The following is a 16,591-nucleotide window of genomic DNA, read 5'->3' as shown; positions in this document are numbered from 1 at the left end:
AGTAGGCGCATTTCCCATAATGTTGGCCTGTTCCTTTAAATAATAGTTAGTAGCAGCTCTAAACTCACTAAATCCGTTTCCTTGTAGGAGCCTGATCTGCAATTTGATGAAGGCGAGGACGTTCTGGTTCTGACCGGAGTGAGCCGCAGCAACAGCGGGCTCTACCAGTGTCGCTCTCTAGACACAGAGGTCACCGCAGAGATGCAGCTCACCGTGCACTGTGAGGACTGAGTATAAACACACACACACAGAGACGACCTGACCGTTGGCATTATTAGGCATTATGTAGGTAATAGGTATTGACTCATTTTCATTCCCCTTCAGCCTTGACTCTTACCTTATCCTTCCTTGTGTGTGAGCAGACCTGGACCCAGCTGCTGTGGTGCCTAAGGACTCAGAGATCATGTTCAAAGGAGAGAGTCTGACTCCCACCTGCAACGCCCTGTCCTCCTTGGAGTCCTCTACAGTCTGGTCCAAGGTACTCCTCAGTCATTACACAGAGGACACAACAGACTAATCTATCTATCTATCTATCTATCTATCTATCTATCTATCTATCTATCTATCTATCTATCTATCTATCTATCTATCTATCTATCTATCTATCTATCTATCTATCTATCTATCTATCTATCTATCTATCTATGTATCTGTCTGTCTATCTGTCTGTCTGTATATCTATGTATATACAGTATGTAACTATGTATGTATCTTATCTAGGGCTGTCGCGGTATGACATTTTCTCACCGCGGTTGTGTGTGTGGCTAATCACTGCAGGATGCGGTGGTACCACACTTCTATTAAAAAAAAACATTGTAGGAGTCCCGAAACTATTTTAAACATGTTTGATAATCTATCCATTTGTCCCTCAACGTTCTGAAATGTGATAAAAGTAGTAGGGTGTTGCCTGCTCCTTTAAGAGCAATGCGTTGTGGGATATATGCCCTTCTCCTTACTTAAAACTAACGTTATTTGAGCGAACATTTAACGTTAATATAACACTATTTTAACGTTAGTGAATGTGAATGCACATACATAGCTATATCACAACTTGTGTCATCATTGTTCATCATTGGGGGAAACTAAGTGCTGCCTCTCTCCGCCGTCCCCGCTACACTTGGGACTACACTAACGTTAGCCTATAGCTAGCCTATAGCTAACGTCATAGATAGCTAACATTAGCCTATAGCTAACGTCATAGATAGCTAACGTATAGCGAACGTTAACTTACGTTTGCAAACAAAGCTAACGTTATCCAGTTGACATTACAGATGATAATAGCTATAATAACGTTAACGAAGTGAGCGTAGGGGTTAGTCAGAGTGTAGCAGGGTCGGTAGAGAGAGGCAGCACTTAATGTGCGTGTAACGTTAGTCAAATAACATTGAGCAAGTTACATGACCGGCACTTCGGCCCGGGAGTGTTAGAACGCTCCCCTGTACTCTATTACGGTTCAGATTAATACAGGAAAAGGTATACATTGAAGGCTCGAGTCCGGGATATGAAAATAAACTGATTTCATCTGTGAGTTGTAAACTGTATGGAAACGTGAAGTTAGCTCATGCTACTGGAAAACGGACGCCTCATCATTAAATGAACTGAGTTAAAAATGATGACGCCCCCTTTTTTTTTTACACGGTTGACGCGGTTGTCTGTTCTGCATCCGCGGGTGACTTGACACACCACGGGATTGTGGTGATGCGGTTACCGCGACAGCCCTAATCTTATATATCTGTGTATCTGCCTGTCTATCTATCTGTCTATATGTACGCAACACTTTGATGAACATTGTTACTCAGCTGATAGAGTTGTACCCTTCCTGATGACTTGTTGTACAGAACTTGTAAGTCGCTTTGGATAAAAGCGTCAGCTAAATGACTAAATGTAAATGTAAATGTGTGGCACGGTGGTGTAGTGGTTAACACTGTCGCCTCACAGCAAGAAGGTCCAGGGTTCGATTCCCGCTTGGGGACCAGGTTTCCATGATGCCAGTTACCCAGGTGGGGTATCTCCCAGGCCTTTCTGTGTGGAGTTTGCATGTTCTCCCCGTGCTCGCAAGGGTTTCCCCCGCGATAAGATAAACCCAATGGAAAAACATGCACAACAATAGATCGCTAACGCTGTGGCGTCCTTGACGAAGACGGACAGGAGCACTTGGATTGGTCCCCTGGCGCGGCTCACGTTGACGCCTGTCTGCTCCCGGCTGCCCTTGGGGGGAAAGGACGACGGGATGGGTTAATCGCAGATACGAATTGCATGCATGCATCGCATGTGTGCCGATTGATGACCTCTCTCTCTCTCATGTAGGTAGGTAGGTAGGTAGGTAGGTAGGTAGGTAGGTAGGTAGGTAGGTAGGTAGGTAGGTAGGTAGGTAGGTAGGTAGGTAGGTAGGTAGGTAGGTAGGTAGGTAGGTAGGTAGGTAGGTATGTATGTATTTATTGTGACAAGCCTTGTGGTGTTCAGGCTCGACACCAAAACAAACAATTCCAATGTCCACACAAGCACAATTTCAATAAACAGTGATATTTATTGATCAACAGTACAGGTCCGATGGGCAATCGAGTAGTCAAATTACAGTCCAGGGTCAAACCACGTTCCAGGTTCTCGTACAAAAAGGGAATGTTCAATACTCAGGGTTTGTCGTCCAGTCCAGGGTCAGTTTCACAAGGGGGTATCTCAGCCAGTCCAGAGTTCAGTACCACGAACATCTTCTCGCTCTAACCTCTCCTTTCAACTACTTCTCACCTCACAAACTCCGTATAACACACACTCCACGATCTCTGCTCCTTCCTCACCTCCACTCAACTCTCCACTGTCTCTCCTAGGGCTTTATGATATGTGTGTCTTGTGTGTGTGTGTGGGATGTGGGTGATCACGTGGTGCACAGGTGTATTCCATCAGTCCTAATCAACTCCTCACTCATAGCTCTCCTCTGCCCATGACACTAGTATCTCCCTTCCTCCACATAACCAAGTGACGAGAGATGATATCTGCCACAGTATGTATGTATGTATGTATGTATGTATGTATGTATGTATGTATGTATGTATGTATGTATGTATGTATGTATGTATGTATGTATGTATGTATGTATGTATGTATGTATGTATGTATGTATGTATGTATGTATGTATGTATGTATGTATGTATGTATGTATGTATATCTGCCTGACTATCTATATCTATCCTCTGCCATACAGTTCCAGTAACTATGCTTCTGTCTCTGTGTGTGTGTGTGTGTGTGTGTGTGTGTGTGTGTGTGTGTGTGTGTGTGTGTGTGTGTGTGTGTGTGTGTGTGTGTGTGTGTGTGTGTGTGTGTGTGTGTTTGTTTATCTGTATACCTGCACATGTGCAGGACGGGGAACAGGTGGGCCAAGGCCACATGCTGTTCCTGCAAGATGCCACATACGACACGTCGGGGGAGTATGTGTGTGAGATCACGGTTCCCTCGCTGCCAACCCTGCACACCACCGGCTCTGTACACATCATCGTTCAGGGTGAGTCACTGTAGCATAGTAGCCCTGCCAGAAGACCTGAAGCCTAGTAAGCCTAACATCTACCTTAGCCTGAAGCCTAGTAAGCCTAATATCTTCCTTGGGATGACCGGTCAATGTTTGATTTCCCATGTGAGGGACCTGAGTTCAAGTGTGTGTGTGTGTGTGTGTGTGTGTGTGTGTGTGTGTGTGTGTGTGTGTGTGTGTGTGTGTGTGTGTGTGTGTGTGTGTGTGTGTGTGTGTGTGTGTGTGTGTGTGTGTGTGTGTGTGTGTGCGTGCGTGTGTGTGTGTGTGTGTGTGTGTGTGTGTGTGTGTGTGTGTGTGTGTGTGTGTGTGTGTGTGTGTGTGTGTGTGTGTGTTCAGGTGCTCCGCAGCTGAAGGACGAGGAGAGGGAGGTGGAGCTGGAAGAGGCAGCAGGGAAGCTGGTCAACCTGAGCTGTGAGGCCCACGGCAACCCGCTGCCCACCATCTCCTGGAGTGTCGCTGGTAGTCAGGTACAGAAACACTTAACTCCTGGAGCATCACTGGTACAGAAACACTTAAATATCTTGGAGCATCACTGGTAGTCAGGTACAGAAATACTTTAAGGGGCAGTTCACCCCAAATAAAAATGAATTAAAAAACATATTTCCCCTTTACCCAGAATGATATCTATCCATCCAGATCGCTTCAGTGTGATTAGCTTAGTTTTGGAGATGTCTGCTGTCACTCCACTACAATGGATCTGAATGGGACTCTGCTTGTGGCGCTCAAAGCACACACAAAAAAAACTCAGAAGCAATGTCTCTTTCCAGAAATGACCCGGTTACTCATGACAATACACAGACCTTGTTGTGAGAAATTTCATGTAGGAACTATTTTCTACCAAAATACACCCATTCATTATTATGGGAGTGAAGTTTGGTAGGAAATAGAAGCTTTGTTCCAGGCAGCTCGAATTGAGGCGAAGAGACGTTTGCTTGAGTTGAAAATATTTAAACCTGAGAAAGAAAATTGCAAAGATAGGGAATACTCTTCTTCACGATGAATAAGAATAAGCTATTGATGCTCTGTGGTCTATAAATATTCAATAGTTTAAATATAGAAACGGTCCAGTTGATGTAAATGTTGACTATGCTACTGTTGGGGTCAAACGTGCTTGCATCAAGTTTGCTTGTTTATTGTTCAAGTCAAGCTGTCAAGCTAAGCTTTATTTACCATGGGTAGGTTCACTGAGCACAGACACGCTTTTTCAGCAATGCCCTGCTTCACACTCACACACATTCACACACATAGGAGCCTATTGTTTATTGGATTCCCTTTAACTGCCACAATGGTGACAGCTAGTCTTCCTGGGGTCCACTCACAACATACATAAGAATAAACTATCTAACACATAAACACAAAGCTAACAATAAATCCCGACCCACAAACACCTAAAGGAAAACCCACCCATACAACCCCAGTCCCTCCCACCTAAAAATAAATCAATACAGTTACACCCTGATAAAAGAACAAAACAACAGCAAAAACATTCCATAATAGTGAAGTAATCAAGACTTACAGACTTACAGAGCAAAGTACAAAACAAGTTAAAACATATAGTAAACACTCAGAACATAAGCTACAACTTCTAGTAATCAATCAACATAAATTGATTTTTTAAGAGGAAATTCAAACTGGTATTGGTAATAATATTATGGCCAGGCAACATGTTCCACTTCAGAGAAGCTCGATACAAAACCATTTTCCTCATGGCACTGGTCCTACTGTAGGTGAAGGCACCACAACATGTCCCATAGCAGCCTGCCTAGTAGTTATCAGTAGGCCGATAATATCGGACATCTGTAATATATAACATTTTGGAAAAGCATGAGCTGCCCAGTACAACACAGTCCACAGTCTTCTATTGCCATGTACAAAACAATAGTTGCTATGTTACAGCCAGCCATGTTGGAAGACGGAGAACTACACAAACATTCCATGCAAAGTCTCCATTGCGAATATACTTTTTGAGGGGCAGACAGCGGGAAAGTTGCTGGTTTTAATACCCAGACTACTAAATAAAATGACTAAATAAGTACATATTGGCAGGGGAAATTAATGAGTAACACTCTCACTTTCTTCAACATCTACTGTGTATTGATCCACTTCAACCTCGACTGCTACAGTGCAGCTGCTCAGGGGCCAACAGTGTCAGATTGTGGTTGTACTTGGCAGCTCCCAGGTGTGAATGTGTGAAACTCACTGTGTGTTCAGCATGCTCAGTCAAACCTCCCTGGATAAATACAAGTTAAAAAAAAGATATATATATAATAATAATAATAATAATAAAATAGAGATGTATGGAATCTGAATCAAACTTTGCACCATAGGTTCTGTTTTGACCTCTGTGTTGGGCTGGCAATTGTCAAGGGTCATTTAAAAAAGTTTAGAGAAACAAGCACCTTTTTCAACCTGGAGGCGTTTGGCTTTTGGGTTAACATCTGGAATATGCATATGGGGAGTGGGCTAGTAATAAATTATTTGGTGTGTGTGTGTGGACTGTGTGTGTGTGTGTGTGTGTGTGTGTGTGTGTGTGTGTGTATGTGTGTGTGTGTGTGTGTGTGTTCATGCATGCCTTTTTGTGTAAACTCACCTGTGTGTGTGTGTGTGTGTCCGCAGGGCTGGCGCGAGGTGCTGAGCAGGGCCAACGAGCACACGGCTAAAAGCGTGGTGTCAATCAAAGTTACCTCGGATGTCAGTGCCCTCTGCAACGCTTCCAACGACATGGGGTCAGAGGTCAAGGCTTTCAACATCAAAGCCAGTAAGACCCCCTTCCACTAACACCTGCAATCCGATACCAAAATAAACTATAGTAAAACCTACAGTATTCCTGTGTACACAGTACACTACAGATTTACCACATAAATACTGTAGTCATTTAAATTACTGTATGCATGTGTTTTTTCCATATGTGACGGATCGTATTGGTCTGCGTTGTGTTGTTGTTAAATGCTGATGTCCCGAGGGGGAGTCGAACAGGGGAGCTCCCGCACCGCGGGCGACGACATAGGCCGCTGCACTAAGAAGTGAATCCACTGCTATGTACCGTACCTATGCGTCTATTAACCCTGTTATGAGGAAGTGAGTTTAACTTACCAGCCCGTAATGCCACAGTCACTTGTCAACACCCCTGTTTCTGTGACTGTGGATATACTCACAGGCTTCCCCGTTACACTCACCTCCCTAAACGCATGCCCCTCAGGACATCTGGGTCACTGGGCACCACTGTGACGGATCGTATTGGTCTGCGTTGTGTTGTTGTTAAATGCTGATGTCCCGAGGGGGAGTCGAACAGGGGAGCTCCCGCACCGCGGGCGACGACATAGGCCGCTGCACTAAGAAGTGAATCCACTGCTATGTACCGTACCTATGCGTCTATTAACCCTGTTATGAGGAAGTGAGTTTAACTTACCAGCCCGTAATGCCACAGTCACTTGTCAACACGTCTGTTTCTGTGACTGGATATACTCACGGGCTTCCCCGTTACACATACACACTATAGATCTACCACATAAATACTGTAGTGATTTTTACTGTAGTATTCCTGTTGTTTTTTCATACACTATAGATTTATTTGAGTAATCAGTCACAAAAATACAACAGAACAATCTCATTTATAACCCGACCCTTTGTCATTTGGGCTAAATTGCCTTAAAAACACTACTATTAAGATGTATTACTATTAACTATTATTATGATTAAGATCAGTATATCATTGTAAATTCAATGTCCATACCTTGGCAAGATTAGCGCACGAACATGATGAGACCGAAGAGAATGAAAGATAATTGACTGCGATGAGTCTGTTGTTAGCCTCTATTTTGTATTGATATTGCATGCCACTAAGTCGGATCCATAGGAGTTCTGCTGAACAGACAAAACCTGCGTTTATCAACTAAAGTAACTCCACATTCACGCTTAAAAGGGTCTGTTTACCCTGTCTTAGCTTCTTCAAAAAAAAATCCCATGTGGGAAGCTGCGGCAAAATCTCATTTGCAACAGCAAGCAACATGGTTTATGGGAAACCTGGTCTTATGGTCTTATCATGAGAATTAGGCTACCAATTTCAACAATGGTCTCATTTGTTTACTGTAATTATAACAAGGTATCGCAACTAATCTGACAATGATATATTATATGATATATTGTTGAAAATTCTCCTTCTTTAAAAGCTTCAACTTTTACAGAACATTTTGTAACATATAGACCAGGGGTCTCAAACTCAATTTACCTGGGGGACGCTGGAGGTAGAGTCTGGGTGAGGCTGGGCCGCATCAAATATTCCACAAAAAAAGGGTTTCAAGTATTAAAAAAAAAAGTACAACTGATCCAATCTTCTCACAAACTCACTAAAACCTCACAAACACCAGCAATTGAGCATTCTCAGTGGTGTCAGTGGACTCGTCCACAGCTATGGAAATGCACTGTGCATTTTTTTTTATTCTATCACAAAGCTGTTTAATCAAATCATCAGCCAGTATTTCAGTTATTCTGGTTGCTGTGTTATCTGAGGAGGATTTGCTTTTGTTTGCCTTCAAACATGGTCTCCATCACTTCAGTCATACATTATTTTATTATGTATGCATCAGAGAATGGCTTCTTGTGTTTAGCCAACACCCATGCCACTGAGTGAGGACTTTTTCTCGTTGTGACATAGCTTTAACAATAATTCTGCTTGCAGCTTGATATGATGATTTCATTCCATTTATTTTTGTGGTTCTTAGCACTGAATTTTGAGGAAAGGCTGCAACAAAATAACTGTTTTGTTTCGTAGTGGCGTTTCAAATTGCCACTCTTCACAAGAGCTACCGTTTCTTGGCATATTGGGCACATTGGTTTGGTGCTGGGAGGATGGCCGCATATTTTTCAGTCCATTCAGCATGAGCATGCCATATTTTCCTACTAACTGCCTGCTGGCGAAACTAGGCTACTAGCTACATTTATCTCACGGAGATACTGTAAAACTGGGAACGAGGTTACTAGCTACAGTACCTGCAGATTAGACTACCTGTAGATGCGCTGTCAACTCTCGCTCTGACTCGGACCCGCTGAAAGAGACAACACTCATTCCGTGAAAACCCGCCCTACTCTGCTCTGATTCGCAGACTGTGGGTGGGGGGGAGAAACGCTGACGGGACGCTGAATGTGATTGGACCAGAGTAGACAGACAGGCAGAGCACTGCTTGCAGAGGAGACAGCGGAGAATTTCGAGAATGCCTGCCATACGCACTGGATATATTTTCCTTCCACTTGGTATCACTCCGAAATCACGTTTCAACCAAGTCACTAACGTAACGTTGCTGTCATGAGCCTGCGCTATGGTAGCCTACAAGTGATAAAATAAATAAAACATCCAACTCGCACACTCGGCAACAAGTTGCGCGCGGCCGCACTAACACTAAACTTTGATGTCAAGTAGGGGGCCGCAAAATATCATCCAGCGGGCCGCAATTGGCCCGCGGGCCGCGAGTTTGAGACCCCTGATATAGACCATTGCAACTTGACAACAAAATCAAACGCAAACCAGCATTCTAAAACTGACTGCTGTTGATTTCCAGTCAACTGTCGCTACAAAACCAACAATTGACCTATGTCAAACTACGCCCTCATTTCTTGATCCTCCAATCACAACTGTTGCTTTCCTCTGACAAATTTGACAAAATGGCTTCCCCGTTACCACTGGCTGAACAACTCCTTTTTTTTTAATAATTCTAGTACAAAACAAACCTAGCAGGACATCATCAACTGCCGTTTTAGTTGTTTCCTAGCAACAAATTAAATATTCCCCTCAAACCATCTATGCGTTACAGACATCCTCCTTAAGCTGTCGCGAGAGGGTCTGAATAATATTGCGTGATGTAACGCATAATAATTAAAATGCGTATTGGGGAATATTTGGTGGACATTGGAAGCGATCACATGTGTTGTTCTGCTTGTTCACAGTTGCCATGGTCACTTCAACCGCTCACTACTCGCCAGGTAAGACCACTGTCCTACAAACGCTACTCTTTCCTTACTAGATATGTCTTCCCTTTCTGCCTTTCGAATCTCAAATCACTCCGATCTAATTGAGAAGAATCTCGATTTTTATTCCTCTCTCCTTCTCAACTTTATCCTCTTTGATTATGTATCTATCTGTGACAATAAAGGCTTGGAGGACCAGGCGATTAAATAATTTATGAATTTCATACAAGTGCTTGATTCATTGGAAAGGGCTGTAAGACTGGCAGTGTCTTTCAGAGTAGCCTTTGGCTGTATTGAATATTCTGTGTGAAGGGGGAAGAAAAATCAAACAGCAGAGAAACCAAGCGAGACAGACAACACTTATGACAATATAAAGACGCTCGCGGAGACGCCGAATGTCTTCTCACCATAAACGTGTTCTTTTGATTGTCTTGTGAATCACAAGAAGTGTTTTTGAAATGCCAAAAAACAAGTCAAGTGTTTACTAATTACGCTGAAAATTAATGTGCCGCCCTGCTGTTTTATTGACTTCCCGCCACTGTCTCGTATAAATACCTACATCCAGACTATTGTTTGGCTTTCGCCAGGGCTTGCTGCATGCAGTTTGTTTATATATATATATATATGTGTCATTGGGGAATTTGTGTCTGAACGCTTCATACCATTACAAACCCGCCCCCCACTAGTCTGCTGGGAATAGACTGAGTACATCATGTGCATTTTCATAACTGCTGTTAAATGTGGAAAAACTAATTTACCACATCTATAGTGCTTTTGTTAAGAGAGTAATGACAGACGCAGGGTACTGTTGTTAAAAGGAAATAGATGTTGGGTTGGTTTTCCTACGTGTTTACTGAGTCCACAGAGCAGGTGTTTGATAGCAAAACATGTCAGTATTCAGTCTCATCTTTGGAGTTAAAGGGGCTGAGAGTTCATGGGCTATCAGCGGAGAAATAGGTACTCTGGGCGAGATAAGTTTTGTTTTCCGACAGTGACGAATGGGAGGGGCTGAGTCTCTCTCTCTCTCTCTCTCTCTCTCTCTCTCCCTCTCTCTCTCTCTCTCTCCTCTCTCTCTCTCTCTCTCTCTCTCTCTCTCTCTCTCTCTCTCTCTCTCTCTCTCTCTCTCTCTCTCTCTCTCTGTAAATTAAATGATTTCAAGTAGCCAAACGTTACACTATAAAAACGAACTGGATAGTTGATGATAATAAATATTTTGATCATATTATATCAATATTTTGCTTTTGATCATTGTTAGCATGGTGTTATTCACCGTCAAAGATGGAGAAAACCCCCCGAATAATAATAGTATTATATATTCTCCTTCATTGGTTCATTATAAGCATAGTAGGGCTGACCCCTATTAGTCGATTAGTCGACTAATCGGTCGAAAGGAGTCGTAGTCGACTGCCAACCTTAGTTGAAAGAAATATATATTTATTTATCATTCTTTCCAAAAGAAAAGAGGCCTCTAACGCTAATGGCACGCATACCAGAGGCTAACTGCTTACGAAAACAGGCACAGAGGCACTGAAAGAGGATTTCACCCATCTAATGAACACACTAGACTAGACAAATATCAAGATGTATCCATCAGTGGACCAATTGCATGCTTTTGCAGAGGACAAGAAGCCTTCAGTCGACTCCTTCAGACATTAAGCACCCCCACAGCCCAAATGGAATGATACAAAAAAAGAAATAATAATAATAATAATATTATATAATAATATACATATATTATAATTATTATTACTAACGGCAAATTTTGGCCAATCATAGTCGACTATCCAAATCCTTAGTCGGGGACAGCCCTAAAGCATAGTAACAGACACAATATAACTGACACTGGGATTACATTCCATGAGGTCCATAGATGTCCCTAGATACCAAGAACATGCAACAGTACCATTGGGTACCGGTATAGATTGCCAAGTGCCGGTACCGGTATCTATTCAAATGTGAACGGTAACCAACCCTAATTCAGAGTTACTGAGTTTGAATATCTTCTCCCTGCGATGTCATCAGAGGATACGGAATCCTTTTGTTTTGGGAAATGATGTAGGAATATCTAGGATAAGGAATATGGAATATGGTCATCTTAATATGCAGGAGGACTAGACGTGGGCTTAGGTCAGAGGGTTTGAAGAGACTTATAGGGGTGCACTCTGTAAAGTTGTGGAGGCGGAGCTCTTTGTGGTGGATGTACTACAGTAGAAGTATGGATTTAAGCCACTGTTATAATGTGCATTTCCCTCAAACTACACCAGCCCAGCCATGGAAACAAGCAGTAACTGCTGCTGATCTGCTGCCATGTTAATGGGTTGACCATGGTCTACCGGCAGTGCGCACTGCAAGGTGAAGCGTCACAGAAGCGCTGCGCTGCCCACTCAAGTGCACTCCGGCCTTATCTTGCAAACTAGAGGGTGCCGGTGATGACGGCAGGGAGCAGGAAGACCACTGCCTCTACCTGACGGAACCAGTGCAGCATCCCCCTGCAAAACTCTCACGGAAATAAAAACCTGCTGCTTACATTACGTACAAGTCACAAGTGCACAATTAAAGGCTTGTTAAAACTGAACTCCTCTCTCTCTCTCCTCCCCTTTCTCTGTCCCCCCCTCTCTCTCTCTCTCTCTCTCTCTCTCTCTCTATCTGTCCCTCTCTCTCTCTATCCCTCTATCTCGCTCTGTCCCTCTCTCTCTCTCTCTCTCTCTCTCTCTCTCTCTGTCTCTCTCGCTCTCTCTATCTCTCTCTATGTCTCTCTGTCCCTCTTTGTCTCTCTCTCTCTCTCTCTGTCCCTCTGTCTCTCTCTCTCTGTCCCTCTGTCTCTCTCTCTCTCTCTCTCTCTCTCTCTCTCTCTCTCTCTCTCTAGCGGAGGGCAGCGGGGTCATCATTGTGGTGATCATCCTCTGCATCCTGCTGATAGCCATCCTAGGCAGTGTGCTATACTTCCTCCATAAGAAGGGCAAGATCCCCTGTGGACGGTCAGGAAAACAGGAGATGTAAGTACTACTATCCTTTCTGACTTTGGGCTGGGCAATGTATTGATTATTTATCAGTTATTGTCAGTGTTGTCATTGTCATTATCAGTGTTATTATATGGTCAGGCAGGGGCTGGGTAATAGGCTACTCAGGATGTAATGAGTACAATCGAATGCTTACTCTCAGTCTCCACTCACTCCCACCGCATTACAGAATACACAAAACAATAAGTAATAACACAATACTTGCTTTTCATATTCTAATATAGTTTCAAGTTTCTTTAATAGTTGTCATACAGAAGTACAGAATACTTTCATACAAAATGCTTCTTACTGTTACGCTCCAGAGACTGCGCTAGACAAGATAGTATCAAATAACATAGTATAGCATGTAATTTAGAAGAAGAAAATGAGGTCACAGTGTTCGGTATAGACATATGTACAATGTTCTGAGTTACCATATAATATACAATACTATGCAGTGTACTAATGTACAGTACTATCTAGTGCAAAGCAGAAATGGGATGAGGTACAATTTAGGTACAATTTACAGTAAGGTGTACGAGTTGTAGTGCAATCCTTCATCAATAAATATAAAGTGTGGGGAGTGGGTGCTACAGTGTGTTTGTTTAAAGTGGGTGTGTGCTATAAAGTGTGTGGAGTGGGTGCTACAGTGTGTTTGTTTAAAGTGAGTGTGTGCGTGTGGATGTGTGTGCTATGTGCGTTTGGTGGTTGTTGTTGTGTAGTGTTCATTCATTGTTCGTTTAGCAGCCTGATGGCCTGGGGATAGAAGCTTCTTCTGAGTCTTTCTACCAATATTTATCGTTTATCTGTGTTATCTTATCATGCAAGGTCTGGTTATACTAATATTTAGCATTTATCATCTCTGTTATCGTATCATGGGATTTATTTTTATATCATAAACAGTGATACTCGATTTTGTTGTCTAAATTAATGATGAAAGGGAAAGTAAGTAAGATTTCTCACAAAATGATAATATGAGAATGTCAGTTGAAGATGACTCACTCTTCCCATCACCTTACTATGACCATTGATGGTACCATCTAACTTGGTTTTCCATACTGTACCTAAGCAGAAAGGTTCTTCTGAATATTGTGAGATGTATTTTGTCCATATAGCCCAGCCCTAGTCTGAGGGCGTGTTCACACCTGAAAGTCCGCGGATAGTCTGGACTTTCTGGTGGACCAAATGTGAAAATTATACATTGTTTGATTTTGGTCTGCGTTCACACTACCCTTTTTGGTGCGGATCTAATTTGTAAACAAAGGACATACAGTCGCCAAGTCATTCATCTATTGGACTATAGCACTCACAAACGTAAACAGTTGCCGACAGCGCAATGAGAGAGATACTATTACGAGCACGGCGCAAGTCGACTAGAGAGTAGAGAGAGAGAGAGAAAGAGAGAGAGGAAGAGAGAGACTGTCCGCGCGCGGCGTGAGTCTAGAGTAGAGAGAGAGAGGAAGAGAGAGAATGTCCGCGCGCGGCGCAAGTCTAGAGTAGAGAGAGAGAGGAAGAGAGAGACTGTCCGCGCGTGGCGCGAGTCTAGAGAGGAGAGAGAGAGAGAGGAAGAGAGAGACTGTCCGCGCGCCTGTCATTCATTTGAGTTGGGTCGCGCGCAAGCTGTCACTTGGCGCTGTCAAGTTGGGTCGCGCGCCAGCCGCCACTAGGCGTCTGTCACTCATTTGCTCTAGATTAGGTACTATATAAAGTTCGATCGCGTTCACACCAACAGCAAACGCGCCATGGTCCACTTTGAAACTAACCGAGTCCCAACTTTTCAAGAGGACCATGGTTCGGTTGTTTGGTTCTCAAAATAGTTCGGTTTGTGTTCACACCTGTACAAACGAAACGGACTATTGATCTAAAGGGACCATGGTCCACTTAAAGTGGACCAAACAGGGTAGGTGTGAACGCGCCCTTACTGTACAATGATAGCATTTACATGCACGGTACCAATCAATCAATCATAATTATTATTGAGTATACATGTCTCACCTGCCTGGCTGACCAGGATATTATCTGGATCGTCCTCAACATCCACAACACTTTCCAATGCTTGTAGAACATTATACCTCTTTTCATGTCTTTTTGCCATTTTATTATAAAACCAGGGACACGCTCCTCTCTCTATCTTCTGTTACTTGCGAGCAGCTCGATCTGTGGAGCGTACTGGAGTATAGAGAAACTATATGAATTTTCCATTGGTCCTCCCAGTCCATGTGACAATGTCTAGCATTTCCATTGGCTATAGGCTCAAAGGCTCAGTGACAGATACATATATAGACCACTACACTTCCGCGTTACATTGAAATCGGGGAGGAGATTGCGGGGGGGTCAAATGAATGAATGTGGATGAGAGCCTTGACATTAAGTGATTGCAGATACGGCTGTGGGGGTGCTAGAGACATGATCGAATAGACTTGTATGCGCCTGAGTCTCCTGAACACGGCGCGAGACATTCCTAATCGATCAGAACTAAATTGGCAGCGAAAAAGACCGTTTTTAAGCATCGATTTCCCCATGCACATGCGCAGATTGGCCACGGAGTGTGACGCAACGCACATCCACCTGGAATGTTCCATTAGAGGGGCATTAGAGGGGGTGTTGTGTTGTGAGAATGATAAGATAGAATTAAATATACAGTAAAAGGAATACAGTACAAATATACAGAAGTCTACAGTAAGTGTAATATTGCACAGTGTTGTGCATTTATACTCAGTAGCTTAGGCTACATAGTAGGCTAATAACAGCCTATTCTAGTCTAGCAGGTGCTGGTATAGACTAGTAATGTTGATTTTCAGTCATCTATGACATTTTTTGCCTAGATATACCGTATATCTAGGCAATATTACACTTACTGTAGACTTCTGTATATTTGTACTGTATTCCTTTTACTGTATATTTAATTCTATCTTATCATTCTCACAACACAACACCCCCTCTAATGCCCCTCTAATGGAACATTCCAGGTGGATGTGCGTTGCGTCACACTCCGTGGCCAATCTGCGCATGTGCATGGGGAAATCGATGCTTAAAAATTGTCTTTTTCGCTGCCAATTTAGTTCTGATCGATTAGGAATGTCTCGCGCCGTGTTCAGGAGACTCAGGCGCATACAAGTCTATACGATCATGTCTCTAGCACCCCCACAGCCGTATCTGCAATCACTTAATGTCAAGGCTCTCATCCACATTCATTCATTTGACCCCCCCGCAATCTCCTCCCCATTTCAGAATCCCGGAAGTGTTGCGGTGGTCTATGCAGGGGATTAGATGCAGCCTGCATTCGAAGAAGAGAAATCTAGATATTTCAAGATTCTAGGCCGCACTTCCACCCACTGTCAGCCTGTGGGCGACACCTTCAATTTTGACGGAGAGAAGATAATCTCCCAATTCAGATACAAAGTGATCTGTGATAAAGCAAGTGTTTATCACAAGCGGTTCCAAAGATATTGAATGTTTTGCAAAATATCTCTAGTGTTGCGTGGGCTTTAGAGGGTTAAACTGAGCTTTTGACCATAAAGTGGAATATAGCTTTTGGCACAAGTATGTGGATATCTTCTCCACATTAGGACTATCTTGTTATCCTTGTTAAAAGTTACAATTGTCTTGAAATTAGGTTTTTATTGCACTCAGCTGGGTGATCAAGCATCATGATTGTAATGTAAAAATGATGAGGAAGAAATCTGGAAAAACTGGCTAGACTAGACTTAAAGGTACACTAAAAGTTTTTGGGAAATACACTTTTTTGCTATCTTCCTCAGAGTCAAACAATAACATTGATCCATGTGCCTAGCTTAGCACAAGGACTGGAAGTAGTAGGGAACAGCTACCTTAGCTCTAGTCAAAAGCGAAGAAATACAAATTCCAACAACCCCAAAATTGACGTACAGAGATGACATTTAAATCAATGTTTTTGTCTGACAAATAAGTGTATTTATAAGTGTAATTCCCAAAATGTTGGAGTGTTTAACCGCAAGACACTTTTTTTACTGGCAGCCTGACGAAGACTATGTCATCTGCTTTGGGCCGAAAGTTAAGTTTCTTAAACTTATCAAGTCACCAAGATTCTCACCCACCAGAAGAGGCCTGCGACATTTTGTGTCCAAGGGT

The 16,591-nt window shown here is 42.9% G+C and overlaps 1 protein-coding gene across 2 annotated transcripts in view; it reads left to right on the top strand.

Annotated features, from left to right (window-relative positions):
- Nucleotides 1-16,591, top strand: part of mcama (melanoma cell adhesion molecule a) — a 198,302-nt gene that overhangs the window by 165,550 nt on the left and 16,161 nt on the right. For both annotated transcript variants that reach the window (XM_084320261.1, XM_084320262.1), the window contains exons 8-14: nt 88-220; nt 363-478; nt 3,356-3,497; nt 3,858-3,988; nt 6,138-6,279; nt 9,462-9,497; nt 12,349-12,478. In XM_084320261.1, the coding sequence (XP_084176387.1) occupies nt 88-220; nt 363-478; nt 3,356-3,497; nt 3,858-3,988; nt 6,138-6,279; nt 9,462-9,497; nt 12,349-12,478 (830 nt within the window). The remainder of the gene's footprint in view (nt 1-87; nt 221-362; nt 479-3,355; nt 3,498-3,857; nt 3,989-6,137; nt 6,280-9,461; nt 9,498-12,348; nt 12,479-16,591) is intronic.

This window comes from Notolepis coatsorum (genome assembly GCF_963971535.1).
Source record: "Notolepis coatsorum genome assembly, chromosome: 8".
In the NCBI taxonomy this organism is placed as follows: domain Eukaryota; kingdom Metazoa; phylum Chordata; class Actinopteri; order Aulopiformes; family Paralepididae; genus Notolepis; species Notolepis coatsorum.
Note: the sequence above shows the minus strand (reverse complement) of the source record. Positions and strands in the feature narration are given on the sequence as shown.